The 16,616-nt window shown below is 36.7% G+C and overlaps 2 protein-coding genes across 3 annotated transcripts; one reads left to right on the top strand and one right to left on the bottom strand.

Annotated features, from left to right (window-relative positions):
- Positions 1–4,159: 4,159 nt before the first annotated feature.
- On the bottom strand, positions 4,160–5,556 carry LOC101306459 (transcription factor MYB12-like). Its single transcript, XM_004306600.1, has 2 exons — positions 5,281–5,556; positions 4,160–5,157 (listed from the first exon to the last, which is right to left on the bottom strand). Exons 1-2 carry the CDS (start codon positions 5,411–5,413, stop codon positions 4,436–4,438), a joined length of 855 nt encoding a protein of 284 aa, XP_004306648.1. The 5' UTR covers positions 5,414–5,556; the 3' UTR covers positions 4,160–4,435.
- Positions 5,557–13,967: 8,411 nt separating this feature from the next.
- LOC101305691 (dof zinc finger protein DOF3.7-like) lies at positions 13,968–16,101 on the top strand. Of its 2 annotated transcripts, XM_004306598.1 has the most exons (3): positions 14,019–14,157; positions 14,713–14,816; positions 14,898–16,101. In XM_004306598.1, the coding sequence occupies exons 1-3, from the start codon at positions 14,134–14,136 to the stop codon at positions 15,535–15,537; spliced, it is 768 nt and encodes a 255-aa protein (XP_004306646.1). In that variant the 5' UTR covers positions 14,019–14,133; the 3' UTR covers positions 15,538–16,101. The 2 variants fall into 2 exon arrangements, with proteins under 2 accessions (XP_004306645.1, XP_004306646.1); XM_004306597.1 differs by having other exon boundaries at positions 13,968–14,157; positions 14,713–16,101.
- Positions 16,102–16,616: the final 515 nt, after the last annotated feature.

Here is a 16,616-nt window from a genome sequence, read left to right as displayed (position 1 = left end):
TATATATATATATATATATATATATATATATATATATTGTGTGTTTGTATTACGTTTTCTATGTGGAATTGTAGCTAATTACCACTTTGCTAATTAGCATTACATTAGTCCATCTACCTCTTCAACCATACGTGCATGCATGCACTGAGATTTTATAAGGATCGGCTTGGCCGGTCAGAGGGGGAAATGTTGTCTTGAAATTAAGAATGCATTCTTGACAATCGGAGGCAGCAAGAGAATCTAGCAACACCTTGTCAAAATTTGCAACGAGTATCAGCAATTATTGATTATTCCCAAATGTACACCCAGCTAGCTTAAAGGGTTAAGAAGCGTGTCTAACATGATTTCTCTACGAATTAGGTTTCACTTGAAATAGGTTTTCACTTATATATCATCATCAACCAATCACTTCAATATTTTGCTTAATGGTTACAAGCCTAATCAAGTAAACTCGGTGATGAGATTGGTGGACACAAGTCACAAGTGCTTATGAACTTTTGAGAGTTCTTTATATTTCCAATTAATTCCCAACAGCGATAAAATTACGAATAATACACCTAAACAGTTATCCTTTATATATATGATCCTACCATTCACAGTTGATATATGTTCATACTCGGACGGTCGGACCCCATGCCAAGCTAGCTAGCTGGATTCCATGTGTGTCCCTCGAGGATGTTGGAACAAGCTTCTCGATCATCAAAACTGATCATCAAGCTACAAATAATTCCACTTGCCCTAATTAATTTGATCAGGACACCTTCGCTTCAGTACAAGTTGGAATGTTGGATACACAGAATGAAGGCAGCCAGACAACAGCAGAAAAATCTAGATCGATTCATGAAAAACGATAAGAAAACCCATGATTATTCAATAAATAGAAGAATAGTCTACGCAAATTACATAAACCCAGATTCAATAATCACATACTCGACCTTAATTTAACACGTGAATTCCAAATTTCATGTTGTTTTCAAAATCATTTCGATATATATTGAAAACACATATATATCGTTAATTTGGCATCAATAACTTACAAGTTACAAAGTATCATGAAAATTTGTATGTCGTGATATGCATTGTTCCCGAACCAGTACTGTTGATCGACCCCAGATGATAGTGAGACACTAAAGTAGTCACTTAACTAGCAGAACTAAAATAATGGAGGGTGATAATATTTAGAGCATAAGTACGTCAAAGTGATAATGATCGAGACCCCATCTTCCTATGAGTTTTCATTTCAGACTATATAGTTTACCATGCATGCTGCCAATCTATCTACCAATTTGGGAACAGAACAGAAGCTGGCCACGAGCTCATCTAACCAATGAACACGTACAGACCAAAAAAAGGTCTAATCCAACAGCTTTTACAATAGTCGTTTGCTGATATATGTCAAGATCTCACAATTTGAAACATGTTATTTTTCTGTCAATACTATTTAAACATAATGCGCATGTTGAAAATTAATCTTCTTCTAGTGTAGTTGATATTGTTACTTTTGATACGGCAATAATAGAACAAAACATAAACACATGCACACTCGTAACAATGACATGCATCTAATGATTAATCTTTTACCATGTAACTCCATCATCTTAGGTAATCTTTCTACAGTTTCAGATATATACATGGCCTTTTTACAGAAGGACTAATTCCTTTTTTCGGCTATCGAGGAATTATTAATTAGTGATTTGACAAATTTTTCAATCGCACAGTACACACCCAATATTATTGTAAATGACGTGTAATTAAACACAGTTATTAGTGATTTGACAAAATTTTCGATCACACAGTACACACCTAATATTATTGTAGATGACGTGTAATTAAACACAGTTTCTAAGTGTTATATGTTAATTAAGTTGTAATGTCAGTTGTTAATGTCAAATGGCGACAAGCGTGGCCCGTGGACGTGGATGTGGATCATCTTTATACTGATATTGTTCAAACTTAACCACCTTTAAGGTGTTAAGTTTTAATCATAAAATATATCGGTACAATTAGGAATGACCCACCTATTTTTTCAATGTTCCAACGGTTAATTCTCCCATTTCATGCGTCATAATAACTAAGTAGTTTCTAGAAGATGTCACTAAATTCCTCTCTCAATTTCTAATGAAAAGGGTAGTAGAAGGTGGAGATCGAAAACTGATCTTGATAATTTTCTAATAGGCGTTTAGGCAATCTAATGATTGACCTCCTTGTGTCTTTCCAAACTGTTTGGTATGTTTTCGTGAATTCAATTGTTCGCAAAGAGGTGGGAGAAGGAGACAACTGATTCTTGTTTTATGCCTATATTGCATTCACTCACTAGAGTGACATGACCTGATGAGATGAGTTATAGTAATCTAATTGTCGCTTTCCACATCTTTGCGGAGAAGATTCAAGGAAGAAGGAAGAAGAGACAATTCATGTGCGTAGCTAGCTAGGTCATGATGATTCTCATTCTCTTTTTTGTTTCTCATTCTGTTTTTTGTTATATTATTATATATATAAGAGAAATTTTAAATACACACCCCTTACTTAATACACCACCTATCAAGTTTTTTTTTCAGTATTATACTTAATACACATCCCAAACTGCCTAAAATGCCCTTAATTTATGAAATATTATATTATTTAATATAATTAATGTATATTTACCATTTGGTACCTATTTTTACATATTATTTCGTCTAATTTTTGTTAGAAATTTTTGGTTATCATCATTCAATTTATAATCAAATGATTATTGTTATATCCCAACTCCAAATCACCAATACAAGTTTTCAAAATTCACACGCTAGTAGAACTGTAGAAGTACAGTAGCTATTGAACATAGATAGCTAGTTATTCAATAAAACATGTTATGATAAAGATGCAGCACTTGACAATATGATATGCAAGATCAAACTAAAGCTGATACAGATACAAAAAAAAAAAATAAGACAACCCAAATGAATTGTGGAGAAGAGTTGGGGTTAGGGGAGAAGACATGTTTTTGACGATTTTAGGGTAGAAGACGTTGAAAAGAATACTTCTAGAGTTATTTTTTTTTTTAATAATAGATGTCTGTTTTGGTTATTTAACTTACCTACAAAATCTCAATAGAAACATAAAATAATAAATATATGTATTAAGAGATTAAAGGTGTGTATTTAAAATTTCTCTATATATAATAGCTAGCCAGTCTAGAACACAACTCGCTTTGTTAACATTACAAGCATATATATTCCCAGGCCAAGAGGTTCATATATTCTCAGAAGCTGATGACAGAGCGGAGCTTCTTCTGTCCGCCCGGCTTTGGTATAGCTAAATTTAGCTAGATTTTACACTTACCATTTCATTGAGTGGTTAATTTCCTTAATTACAGAGTTAATTACAGGAATCAGCAATTCATTGGATGCTGTCAACACAATATATTTAAGTTTTAGCTAGTGATCGAAACATAACATATAACACTTAGAAACTCGGTTACAGATGATAGGGGAAAGTGTTGCCGACAAATATCATGAGATTTACAACATGTCGTGTGATATAAGCATGTGCGAGACTGTTTTCAACTTATAATAAAGTAACTAAAAAAGGGAAAGAAATTAAGCATCACACTTCTAATAGTGACATATGCAATTTTTACATTCTCTATTAGCAAAAGTACATGGTACGATGACGATCGCGAGTATTTGATTGTAAATATGTAAGTTGTTACAAGTTAAGTCTTGCGTCATATATAGTTGGACATGTTTGTATCAAATCTATTTACTAAATTAGCAGAAGTTATTAATTACAAGAAAAGATCCATATATGTTCCTTGTGAAATTTGTGCATCTTAACTCAAAAGAAAGAATACATTGCTATAGCTAGAAATTCTGACATGGTAAAATTCATGAAACCAAAGTTGAAAAGAACCAAGGAAGACGAATATCGAAGAAGATATTTAAAGGATACTGATACTGATATTTCTCAATGGAAATTGTACAGCCTCTAACAATTGAATGACCTAAGTCAACACATGAATTCGAATATGCCTGGAGAAAGAAAGAAGTATATGTTGATTATAATACCATTTAGAGTACATGAGTGTGATTGTGAGTGATCGAGACTGGTTAACCTATAAGAGATCATTTGTGTCATTAATCACGGAACTTGGGCATGGTAAGTGATGTGACTTTAAAGCAACATATCGACTTATATTGGATGTTGATTATTGATTCTTTGTAAATTTCCACCATGCATCATCATGGTTTCTACCATATACATTAATAAAGCTCAACATGATGGATCGACTACACACAAGTTATTATTGAAACATAAACAGAACCTTGACTAGAACTAGAAGGTAAGCACGTGAAGACCTAAGATTCAATTTCAAACACTAAACCTTGCGCGCGCGCAAGAGAGAGAGAACAATAATCCTATTAGCTTGCAGACAGCATTCTTATTCTTATTATACTTAGATCAGCAGCGACTCAGCAAAAGTATCCAACTCAACCTGATAGTTCTGATCTTGATCTGTCGTCTTCAGAAGGGCCTGCAGATATTCCTCGTAAATATTTTCCAGACTGTGGTCATCCCCACCGGCTGCAACATTAGGTATTATCCGAGACTGATCACACTCGAAATCCGACGACGTCGACCCATCACCGACGGAGAAGACCGCCCCACCCTCTTTGATATCAGACCAAGGAATAATATTGTTAATATGATCCTGAACTTGATCCTGACTAGAAGACACATTGGTACTAGCTGTGGTAAAGCTATCTTGCCTTGGTAGGTTAACAAAGGAAGTGATCCTGGTGGGTTTGGGGAGATGGACCTTAGGCTTTTCAGGTAATGAGCGTTTCTCAGTCTTGTTCTTGTGCTTGGATTTGTGGTTCTGCTTCTTCTTCCTCTTGTTTTCCTTGGGCGGCGGAGGCTGGGATAGTTTTTGATGCGTGTTCGGGTCAGTTCCTTCGTTCATGAGCCTTTTGCTCAGATGGGTGTTCCAGTAGTTCTTGATCTCGTTATCGGTCCGACCCGGAAGTCTACCTGCTATGAGAGACCAGCGGTTTCCGAGAAGTGAATGCAGTCGGATTATTAGGTCGTCTTCGTCTGGAGTAATGTTTCCTCTCTTGATATCTGGCCTGAGGTAGTTCATCCATCTTAGCCTGCAACTCTTCCCACACCTAAGGAGGCCTTCATTCACAAAAACACAGAATTAGAATACGTACATAAGTCACCAACATTACCAACTTAAAAGAACAAGAAACATGTTAATCTGAGCATCAACAATTTGAAGATTAAAATTGAAATGAATACCAGCTTTTTTGGGCAAGGATCTCCAATGGCCTTCCCCATGAGCTTCAATATATTTGGTGAGCAATGTGTCTTCTCTGGGAGTCCAAGGACCTCTGTGCAAACCAACCTTCGAACAACAAGGAGCCCTTCCCATCTCTCTCTCTCCCTCTTCTTACAAATATGAAGCACCAGAGAAATGTTTATCTCTCTCTCTTCCTCAACAAGATAAAAGGAAGAGACCGATGCTCTCTGACTAAAGGCACAGAGCATTCTCAGACATGGTCCTCCTTTTTAATTGTTGGGAGCTAACGTACGTTAGGACCAGAAGAATTTATAATTCGCTACAGACTTCTTCTATTTTTCCATTTAAAAAATAGTAATTAACCAATTGGTTTATATTCTCTAATAATAATTGGTACCAATTTGCTTCCGATCGTTGGATCTCCCAAGACATTTTGGAGACTACTCACGTCTTAAGTATTAATGATTTAAATATGTTGTTAATTGTCTGAACTTTTTATTAAAGAAGTTATTTACAAAAATAATTAGAGGTGGCCAATAATAAAATAAATATCAAGATGCTTACGTTTTGGCAAAATTACATTGATTTGCGCACGTAACTCAACGACCCTTCTCGCTATCTGCCCTTCTGGCCCCTGATCCTTGCGGTTCATCTCTTCGAGAGGTCAGAGGTGAGTACGTAAATGAATATACTGCAGGCTCCTGTGATCAAGTTCTATCTATGCAAAACTATTTCAGACAGTCTGTATCAGAAAGATGGTCAAAAATCACAGTTTGAGAAGCTAAATATGAAAAGCATGTAATTTCAGCCTGCTGCCTTCACTTCCAACATCAGTGACTGTTGATACGATTGTATGATTCAGAAATTTAAATTGATGATAGTAATTTTGAAGTTTTAGCCAAGTTAAGCAAAACAAAAAATGAAGAGGGGCGGGACTCCTAACCAAACAGAACCGTTGACATGAATTTAACGAGTTTTTGTATGCTCTATAAACAAAAAGAAAACCCAAGTTTCTGATACTAGAAAAAATTAAAGAAAAACCAGCTCAAATGAGCTATCCTATCCTATTCCTCTCCTGCTTGATGGAAATTTTTATTCTATCGATCTCTGTAATCCTATCCTCTCGTCTCTCACGATTTCTGTTGACTTTACATTGTTTTTCTATATATGAGATTGGTCTCAATATAGACAATACTTGTTTTCTCTGGGAATATTAGTACTATTAGATGGATTCAACTGATAATTTGACACATTCTCCTCAAAAAAAAAAAAAAAAAAAACAAACTGATTCAAAAGCGGAAAGCAAATGTGATAGAGATCGATTTAGAAGGGAGAAATATACCTTCTTTTTTTTTTCTATCCCAGAATCATAGAAAACAAGAGGAAATTGCATACACAGAATGTCCATGTATTGTTAGCAAATTAGAATCAGACTTAGGAAGTTAGGATCATTAGCTTGACAAGTTACAACTATGTATTAGTACTAGAGATAGATTAAAGCCATTTACTGCTGTTTGGAATAATCACCAACAAAGATTATGCCCTACCAGTTAGAAAGAAGCAGGAAGTTGTCCCCATAGTGAACAACCCTCCTCTCAAATGGTATCTTGTTTGTGAATTGGATATGTGGATTAGAACAACTCAATTCACCAAAAACACACAGCCATTTAAATCCATTCAAGTTTTGGACCACAAATATTGGCAGCCATGGCTGCTTAGGAATCAGACTGCTGTACTCAGCTTTGGACATGCATATTGAAATACATGAGATTCCAAGTGCTTATTGGCATTTTTTGCTGGTTGGAAACAAATGGCAATTATATGAGTGTGACCGAATATAAATGAAATGAACAGAAAATTTCGTCTCATTTGATACTTATATTATTCACAAAACCCGATCGACTGGAACCTCATCAACGAGCCAAACCCAAAAACAGAAATTAAGAACTACAAGATCCAAATTGCATTATTATTCGGCCTCTTGGGCCTTAGCGGGCTAGGCGGGCGGGACTAAATGGACTGTGGGGTCTACTATTTAAAAAATTAAACAAAAAAGTGGACTAAAACTAACAGTTAGACCCTTCGCGCCTCTCTCCAGAACCTCGTGTCTTTTCGATAGCTTGATCGCCGACTGGCGGCCCCGACTGCCCCGTTGTCTTCGTCAGAGCTCCACGGCCAGCGAAAGTGCAAAACCAGAGAAGGTTTGGAGGATATAGGAACGTTCTTTGTTCTTCAAACCCGCCGGATCGGAGGATATGTTTTACAATTGTTAATTATGGAAGTACTGGAACGGTCATTGCTGGACTGCGTGCTAATATTGATGCCTTCCATGCATGGTGGTTATGAACGAAAGGAAGAGGACTGCAGCTGGGTTTAAACCAGACCGTTCAGAGCCAAATAGGTAATGGTTTGCGTGGTTAATTAGTTCCAGTACAACCAGGAGGGATAGAACAAAATTGAGATATAACAGATTCATCAAATTTCATAGCAAGGAGTCCTGATCATTGGAATTTGGAAGAACATGGGTTCATATCGCATAACTAGGTCAACTGTGAATTGAAATTTAACCCAGTGATCCCGGATTAAAAAAAATAAAAATTCATATGCTCCCTTCTATTCTACTCCATCTTAATAAACATATTCACACATGATATATCTTTACATGTGATTAAACTCCAATTAATGTAAAACTTCAATGAACTTCTAAAATGGAACTAATTAAAGTATCAAAATCAACCTTGTGAACCAAACAGAATGCAGGCCGGAAAAAGAGCGCCCCTAATCAACAGAAACATATCATCATGAAGAACAAATGCATCATTATATGACACCAGAAGTTAGAAGATCATGCAAATTTACTCTATCATTATGCAAGTTTACTGCGGAGCACCATCACGGCCCTAAATTATCACCTAAACATCCAACTATATATTCGAGAACCCAACCTTATATCAACATTCAACAGGATCATATGACTAGAATATATGCAAGTACCATCACTATAATATGAAACAAGCAAAATAGCAGTAGCACAGGCTAAAGTAGCATGAATGCAAACTCATGAATAGTAGTATATACATGATATGACTATGTGACACTCGATCACCGGCCAATGACCGATCAAAGAAGCCATATGGAAAGCTGAAATTCAAAAATGCATATATAGAAGGTGTGTTCAGCACAATGCGTTCAGAATATATGGTGAACGAGAAGCGATGATTCTCAACGAGAAATATTTCCAATCAGAATTTGTCTGTATCAAGTATCAACTGCTTTATCTTGATGAAAAATAGCGGTGAAACTGAGAGGACTTGCCATAGCGTGCAAGAAGAGCCAGCAGCAACGGCCTTCTTTGGAATACGAGGATTTTCGCTCTTGCTCCCCAATGGATGACCCACTTTCTTCTTAAGTGGAACACTAGCTAGTTTCGATAGTCTTTTTTGAGTTCGAATCCTCCAACCCTATAATACAGAAGCTTCTGCATGCAGTAGATCCATCGTTTCAAAACCAACATGGGTATTTTCTTTGTTGTTGGAGACTAATCACCACCAGTCCTACAATGGTTCCACTTTTCCATACATTACATCCATTCACCCTCATTTCTCACAGCCATATCCAAATCCTTCAATTTCAAACCAACCACAACTTTTTTTTTTTTTTCCTCTTTCCCGCACTTTCTCTACTCCCCAAAAATTGGTCACCAAAGTCTTCTTAGCACACAAACATTCTGCTAGATTTTTGTAGGGATCAAGCACCATGTTTAACCACTTCTCTACTCTAATCTCACAACACCTATAGCTCCAAAACTAGAATATAAGCATGTCATATGTAGGGCTGGCATTGGTAGGTATACCGACTCTATTTACCAATATTATGTACCAACCAAGTTATGATTGGTAGGCAAAATCTTCTACCAAAACCAACCGTCGAAGTTGGTATACCGACTTCGTTGATACGGTTGGTACTCGGTTGGTAATGGGTTTATACCAAGTATAAATTGTGGCCCAAAAAACTGAAAGGCCTAGCCCATTTGAATCCTTTTTTTGGGTTTTCTCTATATCAATTATCAAACACATTCACATTTTCAAGCATCATATAATTTCAAATACATAAACAAGCAAGATTATCAAAATTGACAATGCCAAAAGCCCACAAATTGCCACAAACATCAAGACGATAATTTCCAATATTCTGATACCCAAAATTAACTGACATCCAATCATCTACATTATGCCGATTTCGGCTCAAAATGCAATATACCTTTGTCAACAACTCAACATAATGGCCTTTACGGCTTAAAACCAAACACACTGAAAATTAAATCTAAGCTCATCAGTCATTCATCTACATTATCCCCAAACAAAAATAGAAAACAATGTTAAAGATGCAGACTTTATTCCAATCCCATCCAACATTTCTGAATTTCTACAAATTGGGTTCAATTTTCTAAATGATGGAAACCTTGATGATTATGAGTAATCTGAATGAATCAAACAAACGATTAGGTACAATCCTAAAACAGGAACGAGAAATTTGAATCGGGAAAGAGCTTACTCTGCACTCGGCGATGGCGATCTAGATGTCCTAAAGCGAGGAGGAGCAAGCGAGCAGTGAGAGATTGGAGAAGATGGTGAAGGCTAGAGCAATCGAGCTAACCTTCGCAGAGCTTCCATGACGAAAGAGAAGCTTGACCTCTGTGACGACTGAGCAGTGTGAGGTGTTGCCCAGTTCTCTCACATCCGAGTAAAGGCGTTGCCGAGTCAACAGCGAGAGGGGCGAGGTGCTGCCCAGTTCTCGAAGCTGAGTCGAGGTGGCGGAGGAAGAATCCGTCAGCTACACCCGTCGGTTCTACAAGTTTGGTTTTGCTCTGCTTCCGTTGCTTTGGGCCGTCAACTGCTTCTACTTCTGGCCCGCTCTCCGCCACTCCCGCTCTTTCCCTCTCATCCACCACTACGTTCTTAGATCCGCCGTCGGATTCGCCGTGTTCACTGCTCTGCTCTCATCGTGGGCCCTCACGTTTGGGATCGGAGGAGAGCGTCTATTCGGGCATGTCTAGGACGAACTGGTCATGTATAACCTTGCTGATAGGCTTGGACTCACCGAGTCAATGGCGAGAGAGGCGAGGTGAGGTGAGAATCGAGAGATGAGTCGAGAGAGGTGAGAGAGGCGAGACTGCGAGAGTCTGAAGTGAAGTGAAAGTGAATTGAGTTTGTAAGGATTAGGGTTAACGGTTTTGATTAATAGTTTTAATTATTTTTAATTATTTTTAATATAACTCGGTTGGTACACGGTATACTGTATTTTGGGAAAACTTGTACCATGTACCAACCGACTCCTCAAACTTGGTACGGTACTACTGTACCGAAAACTCGGTTACCAACTACTTGGCATACCAATTTGTTTAGTACGGTTGGTACATGGTTGGTTAGTTTCGCCAGGGTCCAAATTGCCACCCCTAGTCATATGTCCTTCAAATAACCAGGTCAATAACTCAATATAAACAACAACAACACTTAAAATACTTGGAGGATATATAACAGGTAATTAAGCATATATTGTGTACCAGGTAATTAAGCAATTAGGCACTGTCATTATGAAATCATTTCCTAATTTTATGTACGTTGTCATCAAAATAGGATTAAGATGAAGATAAAATGTCAGTTAAGGTCGATTTTGCTGAGATCGATCTCTTATCCATTTAAAGATAGCACGATAACAACAATTGGAGCATAGAGAGACTGCCACGTGGTCCTTTGGTACACATGAACTAGAGAGCATGAATGGCTCATCTGACTTTAAAGAAATTTTTACTTCCTCTGCTCTAGTGTATACAAAGCAAAAGAGAGACATATTATGTGTAAAACTGATCGAGGTAATTGTTTTTCACTTGATTGATGCTTTGGGAGATACATTTTTTTTTTCTCTATTGAGAAGAACAAGCTTTATTTGATAGATACTTGAACGGTGAAATGAAGCCATTTACATGTCCCACCAGTGCCATGCTCAATCGATCTAATTTCACGTTGAAACCAATCCATCCATTTAGCTTAATTTGTCTCTTTGATATTTATCGCCAACTTCAGCTACCCGACCAAATCATGAAGCTAAGCCTATCCTTTTTTCTCTGGAAAGCAATTCAAACTTCATGATCAAAACTGACTCATAATCACTTTGATAAAATAGGGACCATTTCTATAATGTCACTAGTATGTGACATCAAGCTAGCTACCCAACCAAGGTACACATTCTCTCTGTTTTTCATCTTGCTTTTCTTAATTTTCCTTCTAATGCTTATATCTATCTATTCATGATGGCATCGATGTCCCATTTTCTACAACAGAAGATGAACTTTTTTTTACAAAATTGTGTAATGCATTATTGTTCCCGCATGCATGTCTTGATTTATGCCAGAACTATTTCGTAGCTCATCATTACTATCTCGTTTTTAAAACCAAAAGTAAGAAGCAAGAAAGTAACTAGTGGATTCAAATTCAATAATGGTGTTTGACGCATTGCCGCTGCATTATTCTGCACTACAGGTTAAGAGAAACAACAAAGGGAAAATGTTTGTGCGATCAAATTAGAATCCAAGCATAAGAAATACATGACAATACAAGATCGAACCAAGCCGAATTGAAACAGTCCTGGCATTGTTAAAGTACAGTATGAAATTCCGTATTGTTTTGTGATTTCAGGTAATGTACTCGATCATATTATATATAAGTGGATATAGTAAACGAACATGGTCCTAATAAACAAGATTATCAAAAATGTAATGACTTCCTGCTTCTATCTAAATTGCTTGGCCTTTGTTTTGATTTCAAGGATGTAAACATGACCTTAGTTTTGATTAAGTAAACTTGTCTTGGATATAAGACATAAGTCAATTAAATAGACAGGCATGCACAATAGAATAGGAACTAGCTAGAGAGAGTTGATCGAGTAAATTGTAATAATCTACAAGCTTGAATCGATGATTAGGCTTGGGTTGAGTACGAAGAGAGAGAGAGAGAGAGAGAGAGAGAGAGAGAGAGAGAGCAGTAAGTACTGGTGCACCCAACCGAAGAAAGAAAAGGGTTTAGGGTTTGGCTGTTTCGAAGAAAATGAAATCACCAAACAAGTAGTCACAGTCACCATCGCCGTAAAACGACATCCCAATACCAACAGGAAAGCATTCTCTTTTCTTTTCTACCGCGCATTACTCGGGTCCCGCCGTTCTTCCCTTTGTCGCCTATTGTCGGCGATCCTTCTCCTCTCTCATCTGAGACTATGATCGAGTCAATGGATCTCGATCTTCCTTCCTCTTTACTCTTTCAGAACGATTTCAATTTCATGATTTTCATCCACAGTTGATCGATGATGAAATAATTTACTTTGCCAAGTTTATACAGAATAGGGAAAAGGTCTGATTAGAATTCTCGCCCACTCAACGGGATCGATTATGGATATATTGATCCAATTAGTCTATTGTAATAGATTTTCTTGAACTTCCTGAAAACCTTGGGATAGATGTAAATAATCAATATACACGTCCTCTAGCTTATATGATTCTAGTTTACACTAGGGTTAAAGTGGGTGGATAGGTTGAATTTGAGCTCAAATTTTAAGCATCACATATGAAACATCGTAAAACTTGGAGGTTTATGGACAATATGTTGCAAATGAGTGAGTCAGAGTGACTAATTTCATCCCAAACCCTTGATTTGATAATTACAAGTATTTTGACAAATGGTAGACAACTAGACAAACAAAATTACTTGGTGATCGCTTTTTAAAGTGAACCCTGACTTTCTTTTTTCTTAATAAATGGAGTTAAGCTCCTATTAATAAAATAAATAAATAAAAAAATAGTATTTACATGTCGGATCTCGCTTTATTTTAGTACCAGTGATAACAGTAACTTGCAGTAATGCATATTCATACGATAACCGGTGATATTAATCAAAACTATCTCATCTGTGTAACTATATATTTGACAAGCAAAGAAAATTGAAATTTTTATTCAGTTTTCATATATACCCCACTAACTTAACAATTTTCTGGGAAACAATTATAAGTTTCTAAAGGTCAAGTGAAATTTTATTCGAAGTTTAGTGAAGTGATGTAGATGTTCGAATTACTACTAGCTATAGCTTCTCCACCCTCACTAAAAATTCGATTCTTACGTGTTCACCCCTCTCAAACTCAGATCGAGTGCCTTCACTGAGTTTATCCAGATTCCAGAGGTAGCTAAACAAACCAGATGGGAAGATTAATATTGCCAATCTGCCATATATATATATAAATACTCGACTTAATATCAACTTTAATCTTTTGGATCGGATGGATGAACCAAAGGAATGCCAGACCCTGTTCATGTACGGTCCTCGATCAGGAAAACATATTGAAACAGATGGAGGGTGACTATTATGAACACGAATCAGGACTTTGCCATTATTAGGTCAAAAAAGAGAAACCCACTCATCCCTAAATACATCATTATTCCACAAAGATGAATGGAAAAGCATTACAGATTAATTTTGTAAGCAAAATCAGACAAAAACTCCCACATAGGGTAACACAAAAAAGCCATTATATTTGTAGTGGAACTTTGAGCATAGTCAAAACTAAGACAATTTCTTTATGTATTTTGTGTTTTCCCCTTTCATCATCACTCTTTAAAGTAAGCCAAAGGCATAAAGCAATTGCACACACAAAATCTAAAGGACAATATATCCAAAACATTCTTTCTTCCACTAAGAACAGCTGCAGACAAAGAAGGTTGAAACACCTTTCTTCCTTTCTTTCTCTCTATCTCTCTCTCTCTCTGAAGTCATCAGCTTCCTTTCTTTTCCTTTTTCTCTTCTGAATTCATGGACACTGCTCAATGGCCTCAGGTGGGTTGTTTTATCATCTGTACTTTTCTCTTCAAGATCGTCATATATAGATGAACTGAGCTTCTTTATTACAAGTGTTTGATATATTACAGTCTAATGATATTATGATGTTTAAGGAAACTACTTCAAGTTCTATAGTACATACATGCATGTCTTATATATTCAAACTCAGAGTTAAAAGGTTATTTTGTTCTTTATACATGAAAACTGCACTTTTATTCTTTCTTCACATGTGATATTAACTGATAAAGGGTTCATGATCGAAAAGGCCTTACTTGTTATTATTATTAGTTTTTTCTTTAGCTTTTAATCTGTTCCCCAGCCTAATGTTTTTTTTTCAGTACTATGATTCTCCCAAGTACTAAAAAGCCAAGCTAGCTAGCTTGTTTGATTCATCATTTGTTTAATTTTCCCACTTAATTTGTTTTATGTAGTCTCTCTTTAATCTGTGTTAGTGTTAGGTTTTTTTAGATCTCTGGATTGATTAGGGTTCTTAATTGATTTCTTCTAGTTTGTTAAATTTTTTTATAAAGAAAAAATTAATCTATTGATCAGGAAATTGGATTGGAGAAGACAATGGAAGAGAATATGGCGTCTGATGCAGCAAGGTTGGCCTCAGAGAAAAGGGCAAGGCCTCAAGAGCAATTGAATTGTCCAAGGTGCAACTCAACTAACACCAAGTTTTGTTACTACAACAACTATAGCCTCACTCAACCAAGATACTTCTGCAAAACATGCAGAAGGTATTGGACTGAAGGTGGAACACTCAGAAATGTTCCTGTTGGAGGAGGTTCAAGAAAGAACAAGAAGTCAACATCATCAACAGCTTCATCGTCAGCGATTTCTTCATCAAAGAATATCATTCCTGATCTTAACCCACCAAGTCTGTCTCACTTTTCATCTCAAAACCCTAGGATGACCCATGAAGGCCAAGATCTTAATCTGGCATTTTCTGCTAATGTGGAGCACTACAGTGGTACTAGTACTGCTCATTATGTTGATCATCACCAGGTGCCCAAAATGGAAAGCAACAACTCATCGGCTTTGGAGCTGCTTAGGAGTACTGGCATTGCTTCCAGAGGAGTGAATTCTTACATACCAAACTCAATGCAGGATTCAAATGCAGTGCTTTACTCATCGTCCGGGTTCGCTTTGCAAGAATTCAAACCAAGCCAGCTTGGTTTTTGTGTTGATGGGCTTGGAAGTAGGTATAGTGATCATCCTCAGGAGAATGGTGGTAGTGGAAGGCTCTTGTTTCCATTTGGGGATTTGAAGCAGATATCAAGCACTACTACAGGCCATCATGAACTTGATCAGAACAAGGGGCAAGGTAATCCGACTGGGTATTGGAATGGGTTAATGGGTGGAGGGTCATGGTAATTGAATAAGAGCTATCTGGATAAAGAGAAAAGAAAGGATAACCAAGTGTGTAGTTTTCACTATTTGCTTCTTTCTTTTTCCCTTTAAACTAGTTACTTATTTGGAGGCTGTTGATCATCAGAACTAACAGATAGGATAATATGGTTTCGTAATTTGTTATATGTTCCATGCTGTTTGAACAATTTGTAAGCAAATGGAGTTCAGCTTCGAGGAGTTTTTGTATGCACAGGTTATATATAACTTCTGTCTTATCCGCCTATTGTGAGAGAGAAAATTATATATAACTGAAACATACATGAATTTCTACCTGACGCGGTTTAAGATTTAGGGGGTATGGTAGTGAATCCGATCCACTCGAATGAGATTAGGGATAGAGCAAGAAATGAATGTATGGCCGGAGATTTTCGATCTCTAGGCAACTTGGCTTGTATTCATACATTCTTCTAGGGCATGCATCTGATATATATATGCAGTGTTTGTGTGTTTTTATAGAGAGTATATACTTGCATGTTTCTGTTGTTTACGGATGATCTAGTTATTGTATCAGTGGATTAGCTAATGCTCACTTGCTCTTGCCCTTTTGTCTATCAGTTAAATATTATGAAGAATCAAATTAACTTAGTTAATACTAATTAATTGCATGCTGCTACTAAGTTCCCTAGCTCTCAAATAAAGCAGGTTAATCAGAAATGGTATGAGAGTGAGTGAAACTATGAGTTGTCAGGTTTGATGTCTGTCTTTTCAACACAACTGAGATTCTTCCAGCTAGAAAAGCATTTCCATAGATGAAAAACTGGCCGGGGGCTCCTAAAATGATGAAGAAAACACCTTTAGTTTTGCCTTTTAGAGTTTTAGAGCAATATAACATGTCATTATGTCAATACAAAACATGCAAATTACGCATATAATTAAGTAGGGTTATAAATTATGAATAAGATCCGATTAAGATATTAGTCTTAGAAGCACTAGAACTAATGGTGGACCAAACTCACTACAATTAACAAATTCCATTACCTGCTCCAACCAAAAGCTAACCTAATTTTTCTTCCACACCCGGCAGCTCATCAGTTTAATTTAGC

The sequence above is a fragment of the Fragaria vesca genome, linkage group LG7 (genome assembly GCF_000184155.1).
Source record: "Fragaria vesca subsp. vesca linkage group LG7, FraVesHawaii_1.0, whole genome shotgun sequence".
Classification (NCBI taxonomy): domain Eukaryota; kingdom Viridiplantae; phylum Streptophyta; class Magnoliopsida; order Rosales; family Rosaceae; genus Fragaria; species Fragaria vesca.
This window is presented reverse-complemented; position numbering and strand designations above follow the sequence as displayed.